This window comes from Pezoporus occidentalis, unplaced genomic scaffold (genome assembly GCF_034315485.1).
Source record: "Pezoporus occidentalis ecotype Australia unplaced genomic scaffold, CSIRO_AGI_Poc_V1 ctg33, whole genome shotgun sequence".
NCBI lineage: Eukaryota > Metazoa > Chordata > Aves > Psittaciformes > Psittacidae > Pezoporus > Pezoporus occidentalis.
The window spans coordinates 5,729,664-5,749,514 of NW_026915268.1; the positions used below are offsets into that span (position 1 = coordinate 5,729,664).

Genomic DNA, 19,851 nt, shown 5'->3' on the forward strand with positions numbered 1-19,851 from the left:
AGATGAGGTCTACAGAATTTCTCCTAACAGCAGTCAGAAGCAATAGCAATGTCTTCTAGTACATAATGCTGCAACATCCACAGAAGAACATGCCACAGCTGCCTCCCCAACCCCTGTGGATAGCTGAGCCAAGCGTTCTTCAGCCTCCACTGTGCCCCACGTTTCAAAGGGCCAGCAGCTCGGAGAAGGGTGGGAGAAACTACCACTGCTCACAGCTGTGCCAAGAAACTCTCTCGATGAGGACAGTCAAGTCTCTTGACTGCCCAGAGCCATCCAAAGAACAGAGCATCTTCATCCTGAGGGGATTTTCTGCTTTTCTACCACTGGTAAAGCAATGGTTGATAAGAGGGTGGCATTTCAAGGACAAAGCAGCACTGTAAGTCTGATACCATGTCCAATTTATGATTTTAAAGGCTGCCAAGTAAAGTAGTGAGATGTCAAGCCCTATGACTCAGTTTTAAGAGTACAATATAGCTCAGTAAGAAGCCAGCTATTGAAATTACATAAATGTTCCGATTTGCTCAATCACAACAGAGCCAGTGGGGTGTTGGAAGGAGAGGCCCTTCACCATGAAGGCATTCCTCAGAAGTATTTGCAAGTGTTACAGCACAGGTCTGACTTTTGCCTTGAGAGGTACTGGTGTGATGGAGACAGCCTGAATATCAAGTGGGCTAGTCCTTCACTGCCCAAATAGAATGGTGTAAAAGATTCTCTATCAAACAAGAGCTGTAATTGTAACTTAGTAAGTTTTGCAAATAGATTCTGAATATAAAATTTCAAAGAGCTGTAGTATTTTTGTCTGAGATCTTTAAATTGGCTTGACTGAAAAGGATAGAAGATATGAACCCGGCACCATCACGCAAGCCACTCTGAAATCCAAACGTATGCCTCACAAACAGGCAAGCAGCACAAGTTGTCACAACTTCTGCACCAAAACTCCATATTCAAGAACTGCTCAGAAGGATGAAACTGAGAATGCAGCACTACAACTCATGACACTGAATATATAGTTGCGATTCTCCTCCAAGTCAATGAGGAAAAGAAAATCTTGCAGCACCGCCACAGCCAAAAGTCGGCCTGAAAAGCTTTTCTTCCACCAGCTTACCAGACAGCACATCAGTCCCTATTCCTAGCAAGTAGATACCAACATATATCCTACAAACTTCTGTCTGTATTAATACAAATAACAGGCCTGGGAAGCTGAACTAGTCTGTGATCCCTAATAAAAATGTTAATTTCCTGACGTAGAAGCACAAGGATGCAAGTCCTGAGGGGACCTGGATTAAGAAAGCCATGAAGAACCAACACACCTCCAATCATCCCCATTGCTAATGCAGCCTGCATGAGAAGCAAACTAAGTTTCCAAAAGATTCAGCAGATTTTTGTTGTTAAAATACAAACGGTGTTGCATTATTTTTGCCTTATCTGGCCTTGGTCGGGCACTACTTGTACTGGGAAATGTGTGGAAGTAGTAGAGGAAAACAGAGTAGGCTGTCAGATGTCACACCACTGAGCTCAGAAATACACCGAGAAGCTGGGGAAGGAAGGGATTTTCCAGAAAAAGTGGATTTTCTGTGAATAATGAAGCACTATCAATACCATGAAAATCGAACCGAGAAATCAGATTATACAGCAACATAAACAGTGGCATTAGTTATAAAAAAGACATTGCTAGAGAAAAAAAAACTGTAACATGAAGTGTTGTTACTAATCAGCATTAAACAACTCCATAAATATTCTCATTTGCCTTCATTTTCTCCCTTGCAACAAAACAAATTCCTTGTCACAGAGCAGCCCTCTTATAACCATGGTCTCTTATTCTCTCCCACACATCATTCTTCTCGCATTGGCACGTCTGCTGCAGCATGCATTTCATTTTAAACCCATGAGCAATCTCGCTTTGCAGCCTGCTGCACAGGCACTCCAAGCAGCACAGGAAGATGAAACTGAAAACGCCAAAGCAACAGTGACCTCTAAACTCCACAGCAATCCAACGGAATGCATCAAAAGACATACATCGAGTTGATTTAACAAGCAGCAAAGGTGTTACAGACAAAACACGTGAAAAGGTCCATCCACCCGTCAAAGAACATCCCCAAGCCTCTGAGTGTTCAGCTTGGAACAAGGCAGTTTGTTTTGCCAAGATGCTGCTTGCAACACTCATCAGTGACCCAAATTTTTAGCAACATTCAACAGCTCTGCCTGAGGGATGCAGCCAGCACGGGCTGAACGGCAGCAATGCCACACATGCCTTTATAACGTTTTAAAGGAGCAACCCAATAGCACTTCAGAGAGGGCAGCTGGTGCACATTCCAGCATGCCTGTGGAGATGAGATCTCATTCCACCTGGACACTGGATTTACAAGCACAGTTCAGGACCTCCCGGTTCCAAGCCAGAGCTTGCAGGGAACACATCGTGTTCACACACACAGGAAGCTTTACACGTGTTTCAGGCAGCAAGGGAACTTTCTCTGCTGCATGTTTGCTCACTTGCTCAGCACTGTTGCAAAGGTTGGGAAATTTAGTCTTGTTAGACAATTTAATTGCACTGTGAGGCAGTAAAAAAGCAGGAATCTCTCCAAATCTCAAATGAGATTTAAAAAGCCTTTGGTGAAACACCAGTGTTCAGTCTCCCCAAGAAACTCTAACTTCTTTCTATTAAGAGCTAAAAGCAATTTAGTTTCAGAATTTTCCCTACAAAATGGAGCATCTGCAGTTTTCCTTCCCCTCTATAAACAGCTGCTGCCATAATGACTACAAACTTCAGACAACCTTTTTCTTTATAGCCTCGCTTCTGCATCTTTGTGTTCTCCTTCTTTCCTTTGCCACCTCATTTCTCCAGTCAGTCTATTGTTTCATCTAACCCTTTCCAAAAGATACAGCTTTCCACACTTCTTTCTCCACTTCCCTCATTTCATCATCATTCTGCTGGCTCGGAATACACTTGCCTTGCTCCAATTCATTTTCTTAAGCTCTTCCTTCCCATTTTCTGCACCGCTGCCAAAGTCACAGCAATTCATTCTCTTTATATTTGTATCCTTCTTTTTACAGGCACTCTCTGAAATGTGACTGTCATTCTGCTAGCACAGATCCTCCATCCTCTGCCCTGAAGGCTCATCTGTGCCCTCCCACAGCCATGTAACTACCACCTCTTCAGAGATCTGCTCTAGATGTTTCTTTTTCCTCCCCAACTGCCCAGCATGCCACCGACTGCATGCTTCACTGTCTGACACGCAGCTCCCAACTCTAATTTAGCTGCTGACAATTAAAAAAAGATGACTGCAAAGCAAATAAATTGTTATCCTACCGAAGAAAGCACAGCTAGTTTACACATAGGTTTACAAACATCTTACTAACTCTGTCTACTCCCAGGCTTTGATTAAGAACCAGTCACATTTCAGCTAGAACAAGTACCTCCTTTGTTTCGGATGCAAAGATGATTGTGGCCTAGTCCAGCTGTATCTCTGTTGCTATAAAACTAAACTCGTTGAAGGATTCCTCTAAGAATATGTGGGGAAAACACACAAAAATTAACTGCTGCTTGGCTTGCAACAATTAAGACAGGGAAATAAAAAAAGACAGAATATTAAGGCCCTACTGAGATATACACAGCAGCTACATTTTAGTTTCCAAACAGAATGCCAAGATTTATTTTGTGTTGTAAAGCTTTCAATAGTTTGGGGGCACAGCCATCTCCAGCTGCAGTAACCCAAGGAACTTCAGGTACTGCTGGCGTGGTTTAAAGAACAAATTGCTGCTGACTTCAGCCAGAGATTGTTACCTCTTGAAGACCTTCAGCTCATATGAAGGTTCTGCCAGAAGAAATTGAAATACTTTTGGCGAGATATTCAATTATAGTTTTTCATTTATTATTTACAGAGGCACTTAAACACTGGACACTTTTATGAGACAAAGACACATTCTAACCACTGAAGGTAGTATATTAGGAAAAATATTTTCCATACATCCGCCTTTAAGATACAAATGATGATACAGCGTTAAGCAAGCTCTTGTCAGTTTTATCCCTAGGCATGTTCTTTCTATAGCCCTTTCATGTCACCATCACCATCATGGAGGAGCATTATTTTGAATCTGAACTGCCAACTCTGCAGCAGTGGTACCTGTGTTTGGAGAACAGCATGCACACCAAGGACACAGTGCAAAGACAGATGACAATAAGCTCAGTAAGTGCAATAATTTACACGCAGTTGGCTTCCTGCTTCAGTAGCTGTGTCCCAGAGGTGTCTGGTGGGTACAAGAGCCCGGGAGCAAGAGATCTGCCTTTTTTTATGCTATCCATATCTTATGCTGCACACAGTTCATCCCATAAATGCAAAACCTTTCATGCTGTATTGAAAAAAAATACGTATTTACCATACTTATGTGTTCTTTTACAACCACATTAACACAAACTAAGAAGCTAATCACCACCTACTTGGAAAGCGTGCTGGTAAAACAGCAGTATGGTTCAGTGAAGCTTCCTGAGAAAAACCATGAAGCTTTTAACAGGTATTGACAGCAAATGCATACAACAGGTCTGATGCTACTGAGCAGTCCAGGTTTCACACAAAACTCTGAATCTCCAGATAAAACCCAAAACCTGTTTCAAAAAGCACTGTCGGCACTTCACCTTAAGAAAGAAAAAAGTCTGGTTCTTTAAAAGAGCAAAAAGGTTACAATTATCTAATTTCACAGAGAAAACTGAAACTGAGGGAAGAAAGAGCCCTTTCAATCGTTTTGGCTGCCCCTCCATCTGTTCTGGATTACTTCCTTACTACTTATTTTCTAATAGTTTGCCCACTCATGCAAAGCATTTGACTGAGGCAGCATAAACACGAAGGCATCTAAACTAAACACCGGCCCGCCAGACACACTGCCAGCCTAAATCTGGACCTCCCACCATCAACCCAAATTACAAGCTTGAGACCTCATGCCTCTTTAAAATCACCTCTACCGGAACCGGGTGCCTTGTCTGCAGAGGTGGGCACCATCTGCAAATGATAGCCATTGAATGTCACCACTAAATCAAACGTTCGTGGCCATTAAAAGGGCTGGATGGCATGGTTTACAAAGCTGGAACAAGACATGCAAAGCATAAGCTGTCCTAAAAAATACAGTGACTTCAGAACACTTGCTAGAACTTCCTACAGCAACTAGAAGTTGTCATTCTGAAACCTTAAAATATTTCCCTTAGATTCCAGCTTTAAAAATAGAACAGTATTATTGCCATGACTGATTTTTCTTTAAATAAATGCAAATGATCTATCCAGCAAAGGCACAGTGGAGGGGTAGAACATCGTGTTCTGAGACTTCCATGCAATTAACATGTTGACACGTTATCTCTTGTTTATCAGCTACTCAGAATTATATCTTATTTGCTCCTTAGAGTTTCTGCATCATACATTTGCTCCTATATTTACTATAGATTCTTCCTCAGCATTGGAGGGAAGTGAATGAGTACTCAAAGCGCATCAAAATCCACCTCCTATAGCAAAGAGAGGCATAAACCATCCTGCTTTTAGCAAACAGTAACATTCTTCGAAAGAAAAGCACCCTGCTAAGCTGATCCCAGGTTTAGGGATGTTTGCCACCAGCATTAACAACTGATACAAGAGTTTGCACATAAGACTGAAATCCCAGACTTAAAACAGTTCATACAGCTTCTGCTTTGTGTATTTGTCCTGGTTAAACCATGAAAGGATTTAAAGACACCTTCTGGAGAAGCTTTTCTTCTCCAGCACATGAGGCAGCAAAACTTCCAAGCCACGTCTTCATTTAGGAACGACTTTCAATGATTTTAGTGAAACATTAACACTCAAACACAAGTATTACTATGCAAGCCTTCACTAAGCCTGCAATTAAATTCAACTGCATTTTAGAGAGCCATGTTTCTGCTGGAAACTTAAAGAATTTTTCATCTTATCAAATGTTTATAGTTAGTTATTTCTTGGGAAAGAGAAAAATGTATTTTGTCAACCTCCTACGAGGTAACAAAAAACTTAATAATGCCATGGCTGTTTCCATGGATTAGAACATTTCCCAGGCCCAAATGGACATAGAGGGCACAACCACCATCAGCAAAAGTTACACTTGCTTCCAATGTGGCCCCAAATAGAAGAGACTTCTAAAAGGGGTGAGCAGTTACAGAAAGACAAGCAAGAAATCTTGGTGAGGCAAATGTACCTTCCAGCCTCAACCGCTACTGCAGCGTCTCATGTAACCCCAGGCTGAGGAGCATTAGTAACCCTCCAGCTCCAGGTAGGAGATAGAACTCACTTTATGCCTCGGAAACGCAGCAAACAGCACCTCTGGGGGCAACTCATCCTGTAAGGGACACCCACACAGCTGCCCCAGGCTTTATCCTCTTGGAAACAGTGTCAGTATCAGCTACTCTTAAGTGCAAGATTGCCAGATCAATAGGGACTAGGAAAGGAAGCTCCTGAGAACAGCTCTTAAGCTACTGGCCTCAGCAATCAACAACAGAGAGGATCACAAAGGCTTTGGGGGTTTCCCCTTTATTATTTGGGGGTTTCTAATTTTTGCTCCTTGATAGCAAATAACGCTCGATTAAGTTCACATTTTGCAGATCAGGTAGTTTAACAAAAGCAATACTGGCTAAAAAAAAAACATTTAAAGTCACCACTGAACCCAGTTTGCCTTCAGAGTACCTCAAAAGCAAATGTCCGTGTTTTAGCACTCAACTCTGCAGCACTGTATGGAATTCTGTACAAGAAAGCAAACGATGCTTATGACAAAGAAATTAGAAGGTATTTAGTGATGACTGTTATTCCTTCTTAGCTCCTATCTTAACACTGTTAATTCCTAAAGGCAGTAAAACTCGGGCCCCCCTTATATTTGGCTACAGAAACCTCAGATTTGCTGGTATTTAAAAATAAACCAAACCTTCTCTTTCTATTGCTTCCATCTGGCCGCCTCGCCACTAGCCCCAATTTAGCGGCGTAAGCGCTAATTAGGGGGTACAACGAATGCACCAATTAGCTCTCGTTAGAGAATACCGTGTGATCCAGACCGGGGCTCCAGCACCGGTGCTGCCCCGGGCAAATGGGAGCTGCCCCCGCACAGCCCGGAGCGACACGGGGGCAAGAGGAGCCCCAAATGCTCATGGGGAAGTTTAACCATTCCCCCCCTCCTTCCTCCTCCCCGGCTCCGCAGCCTCCCGCAAGTGCTCCCGCGGGGCTCCGGCCGGGGAGCGCGAGCAGGCCCCGCCTGGAACCGAGGCGCTGCGGGTCGGGGGGAGGCGGGAGCCCGAACCCAGCCCCTAAGGGACATTTCGGTTCCGGTATTTGCAGCGTGCGCGCGTCCCCCGCGCACCGGGACCGACGTTCGGCGCCTCCCAGAGCGGCTCTGCCTTCCCGCCGGGGTTTATTATCTCCATGTGTCTCTTTTTACGGAACCCAAAGTGCCCGTCGCGCCCCGGCCTGCACCAGCGGCAGCCGCAGGGAGGAGGGAGCGCAGCGGATTCCCCCCCCCCGGGGCGGCGGAGCGGGGCGCGGGCCGGGGGCGCCGCCAGCCGAGAGGACCTGGGTCGAAAGCAGGCTCCCTACAGTCACCTTCCCGGCCGGGCGGCGGCACCGGATCCCGCAGGCCCGGCCGCGGCGGCGGGGCCTGCCAGCGGAGGAAAAGGAAAGAGGGGTCTGCGCGGGAGGCGGGGGTCACTCACCATCAGCTCGATGGTCTTGTCCTCGATCACCGAGTCGGGCTCCATAGCGGCGGGCAGCTCCGCCGCGCCCGACAGGCCCTGCCGCTGCCGCCGCTCCACTATCCCCCCCCCCCCCCCCGCGCCGCGAGCACGCACGGACGCGCCGACGCACGCACAGTACGTTCCTCCGGGTGACGTCACAACGCCCGGAAGAAGAACGGCGCTGCCCTTCCCGGGCGCCTCTCTTAAGGGACTACAGCTCCCAGCGGCCCTCGCGGCACTGCCCCGCCATTGGCTGCGGCCGGCTCCCAGCGGGCACCGCGGGGTCTCCCCTCAGCTCCGCTTCAGGCTGGGCCTGCACGGGAGCGGGACCTCGGGGCTGCACCGCCTCACAGCGCCGGCCCGACCGAGCACAGCGCCCCCTGCTCCCGGAGCATAAGCGGCTCCTCGGCCCCGAGGGAGGGCGGCGGGCTGAGCGGAGCGGTTAACGCAGCAGCGGAACGAGGGGCCTGCCCGCGGGGTGCGGGAGTCACCGGAAGGGCGGCGCGGCCTCTCTGCCCTGCCTGGTGGTGCAAGAGGGGTGCGGAACAGCGTGAGGTTCGGGGCAGGATGCTGCTGGATCAACAGTGCTGGAAACGCCTTTGGGACCCCGGTACATGCACTGTTACCCTGTCAGGTTCAATGTCTTAGCGTTAGACCAGGAGTTGGTTTGATTTGTTCTCCTGCTTTTGTACCTAGACCAGGAAAGGTAGAGCGAATCCTCTCATCAGCCAGACCCTATGTGGATCTCTCCATTAGCTATGAGCGCATGCAATGGAGTGTGTCCAAAATCCTCTTCACTTACAGGGAAATTGGCCCCTGGCTTTGAGCCACACCTGAGGAGTGTGTTCTCTTGATGCAAAATGAGAGACAGTGAGGGAGTGAAAACAAGCTCGGAATATGGGGGGGAAGTCATAGAATCCCAGCCTGGTTTGTATTGGAAGGGACCTCAAAGCTCATCCAGTTCCAACCCCTGCCACAGGCAGGGACACCTTCCACTAGAGGAGGTTGCTCCAAGCCCCTGTGTCCAACCTGGCCTTGAACACTGCCAGGGATGGGGCAGCCACAGCTTCTCTGGGCACCCTGTGCCAGCGCCTCAGCACCCTCACAGGGAAGAGCTTCTGCCTAAGAGCTCATCTCAATCTACCCGGAAAATAAAGAGAAGATGGTCCTGGCCAGAGGAGACTCTCAGTCTAGGTTAGATGGAGACAGAAAGAGCTGAACACAAGCTTGAAAAGGAGACATGGAAGCAGGTAAGGTGAAGCATTTCTACCTAGCTCATCACAACCCTTGGCAGCAAGCAGCTTCCCAACCTTTAGGGTCTGCATCCTGCTGGCAAACTGCAGCTCACTTCCCCTACCACCAATGCCAGGAGTATCCACCAGCTCCCTTCAGCTGCTGGCAGGCAGTAGGAGCCACTCAGGTGGGACAGCAGCACCGGTGACACTTGAGAACTGAGGTGCTTTGGGTGGTCAAGGGCAGATGAGCTGCAATGTAATGAGGCAGCGGGGGCCAAATGCGTTTGGAGGCATTGGAAATTGGAAGCAGAAATATCATAAGCAGCAATTTAATGTAACAGCACAGCACTGGTGTCTCAGTGCTTGCAATGAAAATGGGCTCAGTAGCTTCCTGCTAAGCATTTTTTTTCCCCGTTACCTGTTTAAATCTCTGCCAAATGGTGAAGAAATAGAGTGTGATCAAATGAAAATGGTGCAAAGTCCGTCCTTATTGACAACACACCTGCTTTACAGGATATTTAGGTCAGCAGAAATGTGTCTTATTCATCACAAAATGCTTAAAAGAGTACTTACCATGAGCTCTAAACCCTTCATAGAATTCACAAAATTAACCAAGAGCAGCAGGTTTCCCTCCCCATAGAATCAACCAGGATGGAAAAGACCTTTAAGATCATCACATCCAACCATTACCCCAAGCTGATGGGTCCACCACTAACCCGTGGCACTAAGTGCCTTGTCTCCACGGTGTGTGACCACTTGCAGGGACGGTGACTCCAGCCCTGCCCTATGCAGCCTGTTCCAATGCCTGAGCACCCTCTGGGGAAGGAATTGTTCTCAATATCCAGTCTAAACCTCCCCTGGTGCAGCTTGAGGCTGTTTCCTCTTGTCCCATCCCTTGTTCCTTGGGAGCAGAGCCCAGCCCCCTCCTGGCTCCATCCTCCTGTCAGGCAGTTGTAGGGAGCGATCAGGTCCCCCTGAGCCTTCTCTTCTCCAGACTGAACCCCCCCAGTACCATCAAACAGTTCCTGCTGCTCAGAGTCTGGGGGTGAAACTTTGATGCGCCCTGAATGCTGCCCTGGTTACGTTCTTTCAGAGAAAGCAAAGACCTGACCTGCTGTCACCCCTCAGTCCCTCTAACTGGAGCTACAGAGCCCAAACCCACACACCAGTGCTAACATCACCTTAGGTTGTCAAGTACCCGTGGCCCCTTCCCCAGACATGCTCCGTTTCCACATGAAAGCACATCCAGAGGCTTTTCCTGTCAAGCCTAAGTGCCTGGGCTGACAACTGAGCTGAATTCCTTCCACCTTCACATCACAACCTATAACAAAGGACTCACAGGGCAAATTATACCCCATCCTTTAAGTTGTGTAACACCGCCGACCTCGGCAGGCTCACAAAGGTGTCACCGAGAGCAAGGTGGGACAGAATCCGGCTTGGTTTTGCTCTCCCTGTAATCAGACGTTCTCTCTGGAGATCAAACAAAGCAGCAGATAGTTGTTTGTGACACCAAAGTGAAAAATCAGCATGTCTTGGTCTAAATATGTACAGGGAAGAGGCTTGCTGATCAGCACAACACTATTTATGTGGCTCTCTCCTGGCTGCACAGCCAGGCCAGTTTTCTGATTATGGAAAGGATTGCCCATAAAAAGGGGGGGAAAACCCACATAAAAGAGGAAGAAAAAAGAAAATATGCAAAATTGCCTCCATTTATTTGAAGAGTGAGCAAATCCATGGTCTTGTGCTGAATGGTTAATGCACTGCAATGATGGATGCTGTCCGATGGAACCTCAGCTCCTGTAATCTGCTTTTAATTGTGTGGAAAACATCCATGAGCTGAGAGAAAGAGAAGAATGTTGAAAATAATTAACCAAAGTTGTATAAAAAAATCTAAGGGTTTTTGCTTTAGTGCAGCACACCAAACAAAGCCAGCACAGGGGAACCTGCTATCTGTACATTAAAGTACAATTGGTTCTAAGCAATGCATCACTTAACAGCTTGTGAGGACTGAGCGACATGTCCAAGCTGTAATAAGACGAATGAAAACCAGGGTTTTGATAAATCTACTGAGAGATACAAAGACACTGAGTTCTGATGAAGCCCAGCACTGCAGCCCCATGCCTACGTGAACCACAGTTTGAGGAGCAGTCTCTGGGTGTGTGCTCAGAATTCAGGTTAACACGCTGCTGGACCGGCAACTCCTCCATGTGAGTGCTATCACCATGCTCTGAGGGATCCCTGCCACACATCTGCCCATCAGCAGAGCAGGGATGGAGTGGGTAATTAAGCCCTAATGAATGATGACCTTGTTGAGGTGGAAGCACAGCAGGGTGGCAGGGCAGTTTCAGCCTAAGAGGACTCGCTCTGCCAGTTTTCCTGCGAGGATGAGTACGAGGGGAAGAGCACGGGGGAAAGTCCCAGCACCAAAGAACTGGAGATACTTCCATGTTGTGCAACACGATGAGAATTCATTGAGGTTGATGTCGTTCTCACCATCGCCCTTGGGCTGGGACCTCCACTGAAACTCAGCCATCATTTAAAGTCCACGTTTTCTGCATGTTCATTGCATGAGGCACCGATTTCCTCTTCAGCAAGTATTTTTCAGCACAGACAAGTGGAGAGGACACACAGCATCAGGACAGGGACTGCGTGGGGGGAGCCCAGCAAGGAGCTGTGCCACTGGCCCTGGAGCCTGTGCAGCCCCATGGCAGGATTTGCTCACTAATCCCCTCCAACCTCTACTCCCACACAGGCAGGTCTGTCTGCAGCTCATGCTGCTGTGGACCAGCTCCACAGAGCACACGGGGGAGGATATAAGGACTGACAGTACAGAAAATCCCCAGTGAGAACACGATTTGATTTTATTCTCTCTACATCTTTTTTGTGTAATAAACTGAATTATTTCACAGAAACATAAAATGTTGGAAGGGACCTTAAAGCTCATCCAGTTCCAACCCCCTGCCATGGGCAGGGCGTCTTCCAGTAGAGCAGCTTGCTCCAAGCCTCATCCAACCCAGCCTGATATAGAAAGACCTGGAAAAAACTGAGCAGATTCCCAACAGTTCTTACCCCTGCCCAATAACAGATGCATTAACTCTGCTGCCACCCAGAGAGAAGCAGCTGGTCCTTATCCAGCTCCTCTACACCACCTAAACCAGCAATGTTAGGAGCAAGGAGGGGCTCAAAATAGCAATACTTGTAAAGAAGGGGAAAGAAATAAAACCAATGCAAAGCCCCCACACCCTGGGTTGAAGGAGGAGGTGCTCCCTTCCATAGGACCAAGTCCATAGGATAGGGCCCCCAGCAGCTTTGCCTGTGGCCACAGCTCCCAAGGACATGGGGCTCCTGGCAGGGGTGCCCTGCTTCTTTGGGGTGGTGGGAAACAGGAGGTGCACAGACAGCACAGAGCCTCCCAAGCACGGGATCCATCGCCCCTGTTGCTGTTTCCCATGGCTTTATCCGTCTGTAAAGATTTGGAGAGCAGGGATGGAGACAGGGGGAGGCGAAGCAGGTGTGGGCAGCTGCAGCACTGGGGTTTGTGACTCATGGCTGCAACTCACGGGCTCCAGCGGCTGCTTTCACACAGCACTCAGCTGCTCTGCTTCACTTGACACATCCTACATGATAAAGCAAGGTTTCATTTTGGGGCCTAGAGATGAGAGAGCCAGGAGATCCCATTCCAAAGCATGGTGCACCCTGCAGGATCACCGCTCCTCCACAGACCCTCATGTCTTCTGCTCACAGCCCACTGCTCATCCAGGCCACACAACCTGAACCATGCTGCAGCTCTCTCCAGAAAAGAGAAACAGTTTCTCAGAGGTAAGAAACCAGCACATAACTGCTCTTTCCATACACAGGCGAGTGAAGGCTGTAATTTAATAACCCCCAGTACAATGGGTCTTGGTCTTGAATATAGAATAAAGTCTGTCCTGTGAAAACTACAAAAAAAACAAACCCATCAGCTCCAGTTGTTCATAAACCACATTTGGAACTGGCTGGCTCAGAGCTGCCCAACCCCAACTGCTGGAGAGAGTCCAGAGAAAGCCATAGAGATGCTGCAAGGGTTGGAGCAGCTCCGCTCTGGAGCCAGGCTGAGAGAGCTGGGCTGGGTCAGCCTGGACAAGAGAAGGCTCCTGAAGGGGAGACCTCAGAGCAGCTCCAGAGCAGCTAAAGGGGCTCCAGGAAACCTGGAGAGGGGCTTTGGACAAGGGCCTGGAGGGACAGGCCAAGGGGAATGGCTTTAACCTGCCTGAGGGGAGACTGAGATGAGCTCTTAGGCAGAAGCTCTTCCCTGTGAGGGTGCTGAGGCACTGGCACAGGGTGCCCAGAGAAGCTGTGGCTGCCCCATCCCTGGCAGTGTTCAAGGCCAGGTTGGACACAGGGGCTTGGAGCAAGCTGCTCTGGTGGAAGGTGTCCCTGCCCGTGGCAGGGGTTGGAGCTGGATGAGTTTCAAGGTCCCTTCCAACCCAGCCACTCTGGGATTCTATTCTATGATTGTGTGAATGTGCTGCAAAGCTGAGACTCAGTATTTAATTAATGTACATCCCTCCAGGAAGCCGGGATCGCTGACAAGGGTCTGCCTGGAAGCAGACAGCTCACCCAGAACAAGACTTTGACTGTCAGAGCAGGTCAGTAGCTGCTACGTGTAGGTGCTGGCAGTGCAGGCTCTTCATCCTGCGTGGGCAGAGGTGACATCTGGGTAGTTGGTGTCCTGCCAACTGTAAGACAACCTCGTGAAGCCAATAATTGATCGTGAGACAACAGTAAATCTGCAAACAGACTTACTCTGCAGTGCAGCACCCCTCAGGCACATCCACCTACCTAAGCAAAACAGCGAGGGCTGAGTAGTGCAGTTACCCTGTCAGTAAGAACAAAAAGCCATTCACATGCATGGTCTGTATTCCCAGCACTGGGCAGTGAGGGCTGAAACCACTCACTGGTTTTAGAAGTGGGAGGGGAATCCCAGCCCTCTTGTTGGTCTCAATTAGAATGTGTTTCCAGGTTATTCTTCAGCACCTAGCTGAGCTGTGCAGGCTCTGGGAAGGATTTGGTGCCCTCAGACCCTGCCCTGGCACCAAAGGAAATGCAGCTTCCTTCAGTTCTTGCCATATCTCCGCTGTGCTTTTGCTTATTTACGGGAGCACTTGGATTTCCCTGTGCTGCAGGGTAGGAGATGGTGGGTGACACAGCACAGGGGCACCTCTCAAAGCACAGTGCATCAGAGCGGCCCACGCCACGTCTGTGCCCATGGCTGAGAGTGTCTCCACCTCAGCAAGGAAAAGACCAGGAGAACAATTGTTATTTAATGGAAATGATCATCAGCCACACTCACAGCAGAGGGACTGGTCCTGGTCCTCCACTCACCTCCCACATGTACCGCTCTTTCCAACCCAGCCCTTGTGTTCCCCATGCATAAGCTCTGATACACTAGGGATAAACAAGATGCTGCATGAAAACAAAGGAGCCATTGGAATCCCATGGGATCTGCCCTTCCCACACTGAACATCCCACAGGGCACAGGGGCAGCTCCCAGTGCTCCTCACACCAAAGCCACATGCAGCACACGTCCTGCCTCGGTGCCCTCCTTACACCCGAACAAGCATGGCCAGGCATTAAAGCAAACGAGGCTGAGGCCCAGCAAGGCTCAGCTCAAGGCAGAAATGCAAAGGGGGGGTCTACTGGAGGACAGGCCCCCATCTCTGCCATCCCTAAATGTGCTCGGAAAGCTGCTCAGACCTCGGTCGCCTCCAGGATGCGCAGAGGACACAGGAGGGAGGTGTTTAAGGTTCACTTGGCTGCAGAAGCAGCCAAAACCCATCCTGGCTTAATAAAATGAATATGTTGTGTGGAAAGGCAGAGGGTGAAAGGAAAGAGCAGCTCAGTGTGTGTGACAAACCAGGAGGGATGATGGCAGCAACCCAGCATGGAGCTATGCGGTGTCCTGACAGCTCACTGCCACCCATGAAATGGGTTCAGGGCATCCTCCCTTCCCTCCCCACCCTCCACAAGTATGCTCTTGGCTCCCAAGTGGCCCTCAAGTGAAGCCAGCCAACTTCAGCTTACAGATACACCTCTGATGCTGTTTCACATGGGACGTCCCCATGCTTCATCTTGGACATAAACCCTATCCTTTTGGCTGGTTACGTGCTGCAGTCCACAGGCAGTGAATTGATAGGTGCTTCTGCAGGCGGTCCCTGCAAGCAGTGTAGGAATGAAGCTTTTTCCTTAATGAAAACTGGCTCAGGAACATGAGACAGTCCCTCTGCCCCCCCCATTGCCTGCCCCTATGGTGGGCTCCTGTAGACAACCCCAAAACACCTCTGTGTAAGCTGAGCTCTAAGCAAACCTTGCAACCCCTATTCAGACAGGCAAAATCCCCTTGCTTTAAACAGCTACAATTAAGTAAACTCTTCCCTCCTTGTTTTCTGACCCAAGCAGCTTCAACCCATTGGTGCTGATGATGGGGGTGATGATGAGGGACAGAGCTGCAGAGCATGGCCCCAGCTTGCAGAAGCTCCAAACTTAGGGAGTAGCATTTAAAAGCTCACAGTAGGTGCCAGTGTCCAGAAGCGTGTCAGGCTGATGGTGCTGTTATCCATGGGTCTGGGGCTATCCTGGCCAAAATGGTCCTGGGAAAGGCATTGAAGCCTCCAGCAGTGCTGGGGAGCACCACTCTCCCCATCCCTGGAGGCACCATTTAGTGTGTGAGCTGCAGGATGATGTTTGCTTAGTAAAATGCTGTTTTTCTAACATGACCACGGATGTCCCCAGGCCTCTGAGCATCCAAACTCAGCCAAATCCCAAAGAAGGGGCAGGTCACCCCAGGGGAGCAGCCAGGAGGAGTTAGCACCTGCGTGAACACTGCAGCATGATGGAAACCACCACTCAGGTAGAAACCATCACCCCTGTTCAGGGCCTCAGGCTTCCTGGGCTGGGACATCTCCCCTTGGCCCTGTGCCTCAGGGTGGGTTTGGGGATGAGGGAGGAGGCAAGGACAGGGGGTGAGCACCCCAGGGTGGGCTGAGGAGTGCAGGGGACCTCAGCACTGATAACAGCAGGTACAATGCAGCGAGCTGCAGTGTCCCAAGTGCACAGCAACCGGGATCCATCCCAGATGCATCACAACACTGTCTCCCTACTGTGCTGCACCCTCTGCTGTCCTGCTGTGCCTAACCCTGATACCCAACTAAATGAGTATTTGCCTAGATAACTGATATAAAATTAAATTACTATTTTACTGAATATAGAGACTTACACATAGACAGGGCTACCAGGGTTCTTAAACTAGGAGTTCACTGTGTATAGGGGACACAGAAGGAAGACTTCCACAAGAGAACCAGATATCTTCTCTCAAACCAGTGAAGGTTCCTCCCGTTGATAAGGCCTGAGACAGGGAAATGGCTGTGAAAGAAAACAGCTTGAGGAGGATCTCAGGGTCATAAATTAGCCCAAACAAGAACATGGAGTTAATTGGGAAGTCTAAACACGTTCCAAAGTCCTTAACTGATGGGTTTCCATGAAATGATAAAGTGAGGGGGGGTATTTCTCCCCAGACAACCCCCAGACATCACTCCTCAAATTCACAGCGCCTGCACCGCAGCCTTATCTGTCCAAATGACCACATAGAATAAGCAATGGGAATTGAGGGGGGCAATCTGTGGAGTGATGATGAATATGGATAGAATGAAGATGTATCAGTTGGGAACTGTCTCTTCTTGGGGTGCACAGCAGGCGGAATGATCCCCCAGCACCAGGGACCTCAACAGTCACACTGGTTTCTAATCTGAAGTTATTTCCTCCAGCTCAGCAATTCCAGCAGCTGCTGGCCCTGAAGTGAGCAGGGCAATCCAGGGTCACTGCACAGCTCATTCCAGCAGCTCCTGTCCTCAAAGCCCCCTTACCTCCACATGCAGAGCAGCTCTCAGGGAGCTGGAGGTCACTGGGAGCCTCAAGGACGCACGGTTGAAGGTGTCCCCGTTCGTACCAAGCTCTGAAGTTGGAGCACAAGGAAAGAAAGCAGGAAAGGAGCCGTCTGGGGTTCTCCAAACACATGGCAGGGAACACCAAGGCGAGAAACTCAGCTGTGAGAAGCCCATTGCCCGAGGAGGAGGCTTTTGTGCCCGTGTGGAAGCTTGGTGGCCAAGCAGGTGAACCGGCTTCTGAGAACACTCCTGGAGTTAGAAAGGAAAAGCTGCGGGTTAGGAACTGGTTTTGTCTTACAGCCTCAGAGATGGTTGGGGTTGAAGGGGATGGTCCAACACAACAGCTTGACATTCAGCTGGACTTACAGCATCCTTCAGGAGCTCCTGCCTCCAGGTCCCAGCTTCCAAAGAGCTGCCACGTCGAGAGCGGACACCACCATGGCTCTGCGGAGCAGACCTGCACACACAGCACTGCCACAGAGCTACACAGCTGTGGCAGAGCTGCGGGGAGACCTGGGGTGCAGAGGGGATGGCCCTGATGGGGAAAAGAGCAAGGAGCCACCCAGGCATGGCAATGGCCATGGATCACTCAATAAAGCAGGACAGGCTGGTGGCTATGTCCTGCCACAGCCCCTTCCCTTCACACACATCACCTTCTCACCGCCGCAGCCTCCACAGCAGCTCCCGGTCACCTCCCCATCAATGAGACATCAGGGTGTGCCCTTTCCTTTCTTTCAGCGCTGACGAAGACTCAGAAGTGTTGGAAGTGCAATTTTTGCACCACCGGCTAAAAATAGCCCAGTGAAATTCCAGAGCTGCCTTCCAGCGCCACCGGCTGCGCTCGGCTTCCCAGGACAATGGCATCTGCAGCCGGCGAGCAACAACAGCGCAGGCCGGGCTCCAGCTCCCAAAATAACAAGTCATAAAGGGCAAAATCTGTCTTTAATTACAGCTGCACAAAAAGAAGGGTTGGAGAAGAGCATCACCAGGACACCCGATCACACGTGCTGAACTGGGGAGCGCTGCAGGAGCAGTATGGGCTTACCCAAACACGAAATGCCCAGGGAAGCTGTGGCTGCCCCATCCTTGGCAGTGTTCAAGGCCAGGTTGGACACAGGGGCTTGGAGCAAGCTGCTCTAGTGGAAGGTGTCCCTGCCTGTGGCAGGGGTTGGAGCTGGATGAACTTTAAGGTCCCTTCCAACCCAAACCATCCTCTATTAAGTACACAGGAGGCATTACGGAGGGTGTGAGGCACGTGTAGTTGAAGTATGGAGAGGAGTTGAAGCCCTTTGGCACAGGGAGAAAATAAATGCATTCAGACAGCAAGTAGAAGCTGCTCATCTGCTAAACTCACGTGAGTCTCCTGGCACACTGCTTCCAAGTTCAGGTGTGAAACGTCCAAATTCAGGTGTGAAGCTCCCAAGTTCAGGTGTGAAAAGGCACAGATGGAGCAGCACAGGGATGCACTTTAAACCACTCAGAGGTGCAGAGAAGCAGCTCCAGGTGCCATCCTGGAAACTTACTTTATTCTCTTGATTCCAGCTCATGACAACTGGATCCCCTCCAGGGAAATGCTGATTTTCCAGCCCGCAGGCAGGTGGGAAGCCATGCTGCCCTGCTTGCAAAGACAAACCTGTGTCCTCTGGTCACCTGTGTGGAAAAGCATGCCAACCCGGCAGCACCGACCTCCCTTTTCAAACTCTGTGATGCAGTAATGCAGCCTGCAGAGGGCAAGTCCAGGCTCCCAGATGTGAGCACTGCAAAGGGATGCTCAAGTTCACAAGCCAGGAAGAACCTGCCTGATGTTCTGCAATATTCCATGCGAGACAACGTGAACCTAGGACACTAAGTCAGCACTTTCAAATCCATGACAGTCCAACTGCTATCACTGAACCCTGCAACCCAGACAAAAGCAAGTGGGCAACAGAAGCTGCTTTCTGAAGGGTAAATGGGAGCCAGCCCCCTTCTTTTGGTGGCTGTAAAGAAGGAAATAGTTTCACTACCTTTCTCTCCGGTGGCCCTGTCTGTAATTGAGATGCCCCTGCTAGGAATAACCTCTGCTGTCAGCTCACTGTAGGAGACCCACACACAGCTCCTGTGGCTGCTCTCCTGTGTTTCCTCACTGAAAAGTGAAGGGGAAGAGGCATTAGAACCTGCCAAGAAGATCAGTGTGTGGGGCAATGGCAGCTGCCAAGCGTGCTGGGCATGGAGCATCTGTGACACCAGCCTAGGTGGCTCTGGGGCATCTTCACCCCAGCAGCCAGGCTTTGCTGCTCCTCCTGCTCCCTGGAGCACCCAACTGAAGAGCAGAAGCCAGGTTTGCTGTTGCTGCCAGTGAAAGGTTAACATTAAAGTGAAAGGTTAACTATTCCTGCATTGGTTTCAGAACAACAGCCATCCACATACCTGATTACACCAGGTGCTGAGCCTGCACGGGCAGTGTTCTGCAAGCAACAGTTTCTGTGACACGTGCTGACTGATGGCATTAGTTTTCCTTGTTTCAGCTGTTTTGTGCCAATCTCAGCTCAGTGCTGTTATCTGCACCATGAGCTGAACGGTGATGGGTTTTCTGTACCTCAGTTGTAGACAGCACAAGCTACATGCAGCAAAGTGGGTTTGTGCATCGCTTTTCATTCTGCCCCAGCAGGAATGTCCCATCTCCAGAACTTTTCCATCTGCTACACCTGGTGGGTGCTCAACTGCAGCCAGAGAATCACTGCCAGGAAAGACCAGGTCGCAGAAGACTTAAAGCATCTGTTCAAATCCCTTATGTTCATGATGTCTCTTACACATCACCTTCCCAGCTGGGGGAGGTCATCCACATGTCTAGCCCAGGCACAGGAGGAACTGGGGCTGGGGAGTATGCTGCTGATCCAGGTTTGTCCTGTACCAACAGGCAGAGTGGAAAAGGCTTCTTAAAAACACCCACCCATGTGTTGTGTGCCTGGAATACTAAGGGCAGGTTTCTGCCTCTGCCAGGCATTTTTCATCT

At 49.7% G+C, this 19,851-nt stretch overlaps 1 protein-coding gene across 4 annotated transcripts in view; it reads right to left on the reverse strand.

Annotated features, from left to right (window-relative positions):
* FBXW11 (F-box and WD repeat domain containing 11) overlaps positions 1-7,770 on the reverse strand; it is a 77,819-nt gene extending 70,049 nt beyond the window's left edge. For 2 of the 4 annotated variants that reach the window (XM_062629269.1, XM_062629265.1), the window contains exon 1: positions 7,682-7,770. In XM_062629269.1, coding sequence (XP_062485253.1) covers positions 7,682-7,726 — 45 coding nt within the window. In that variant the 5' untranslated portion in view covers positions 7,727-7,770. The remainder of the gene's footprint in view (positions 1-7,681) is intronic. The other 2 variants (XM_062629270.1, XM_062629268.1) reach the window with 1 other exon arrangement.
* Between the last annotated feature and the right edge of the window lie 12,081 nt (positions 7,771-19,851).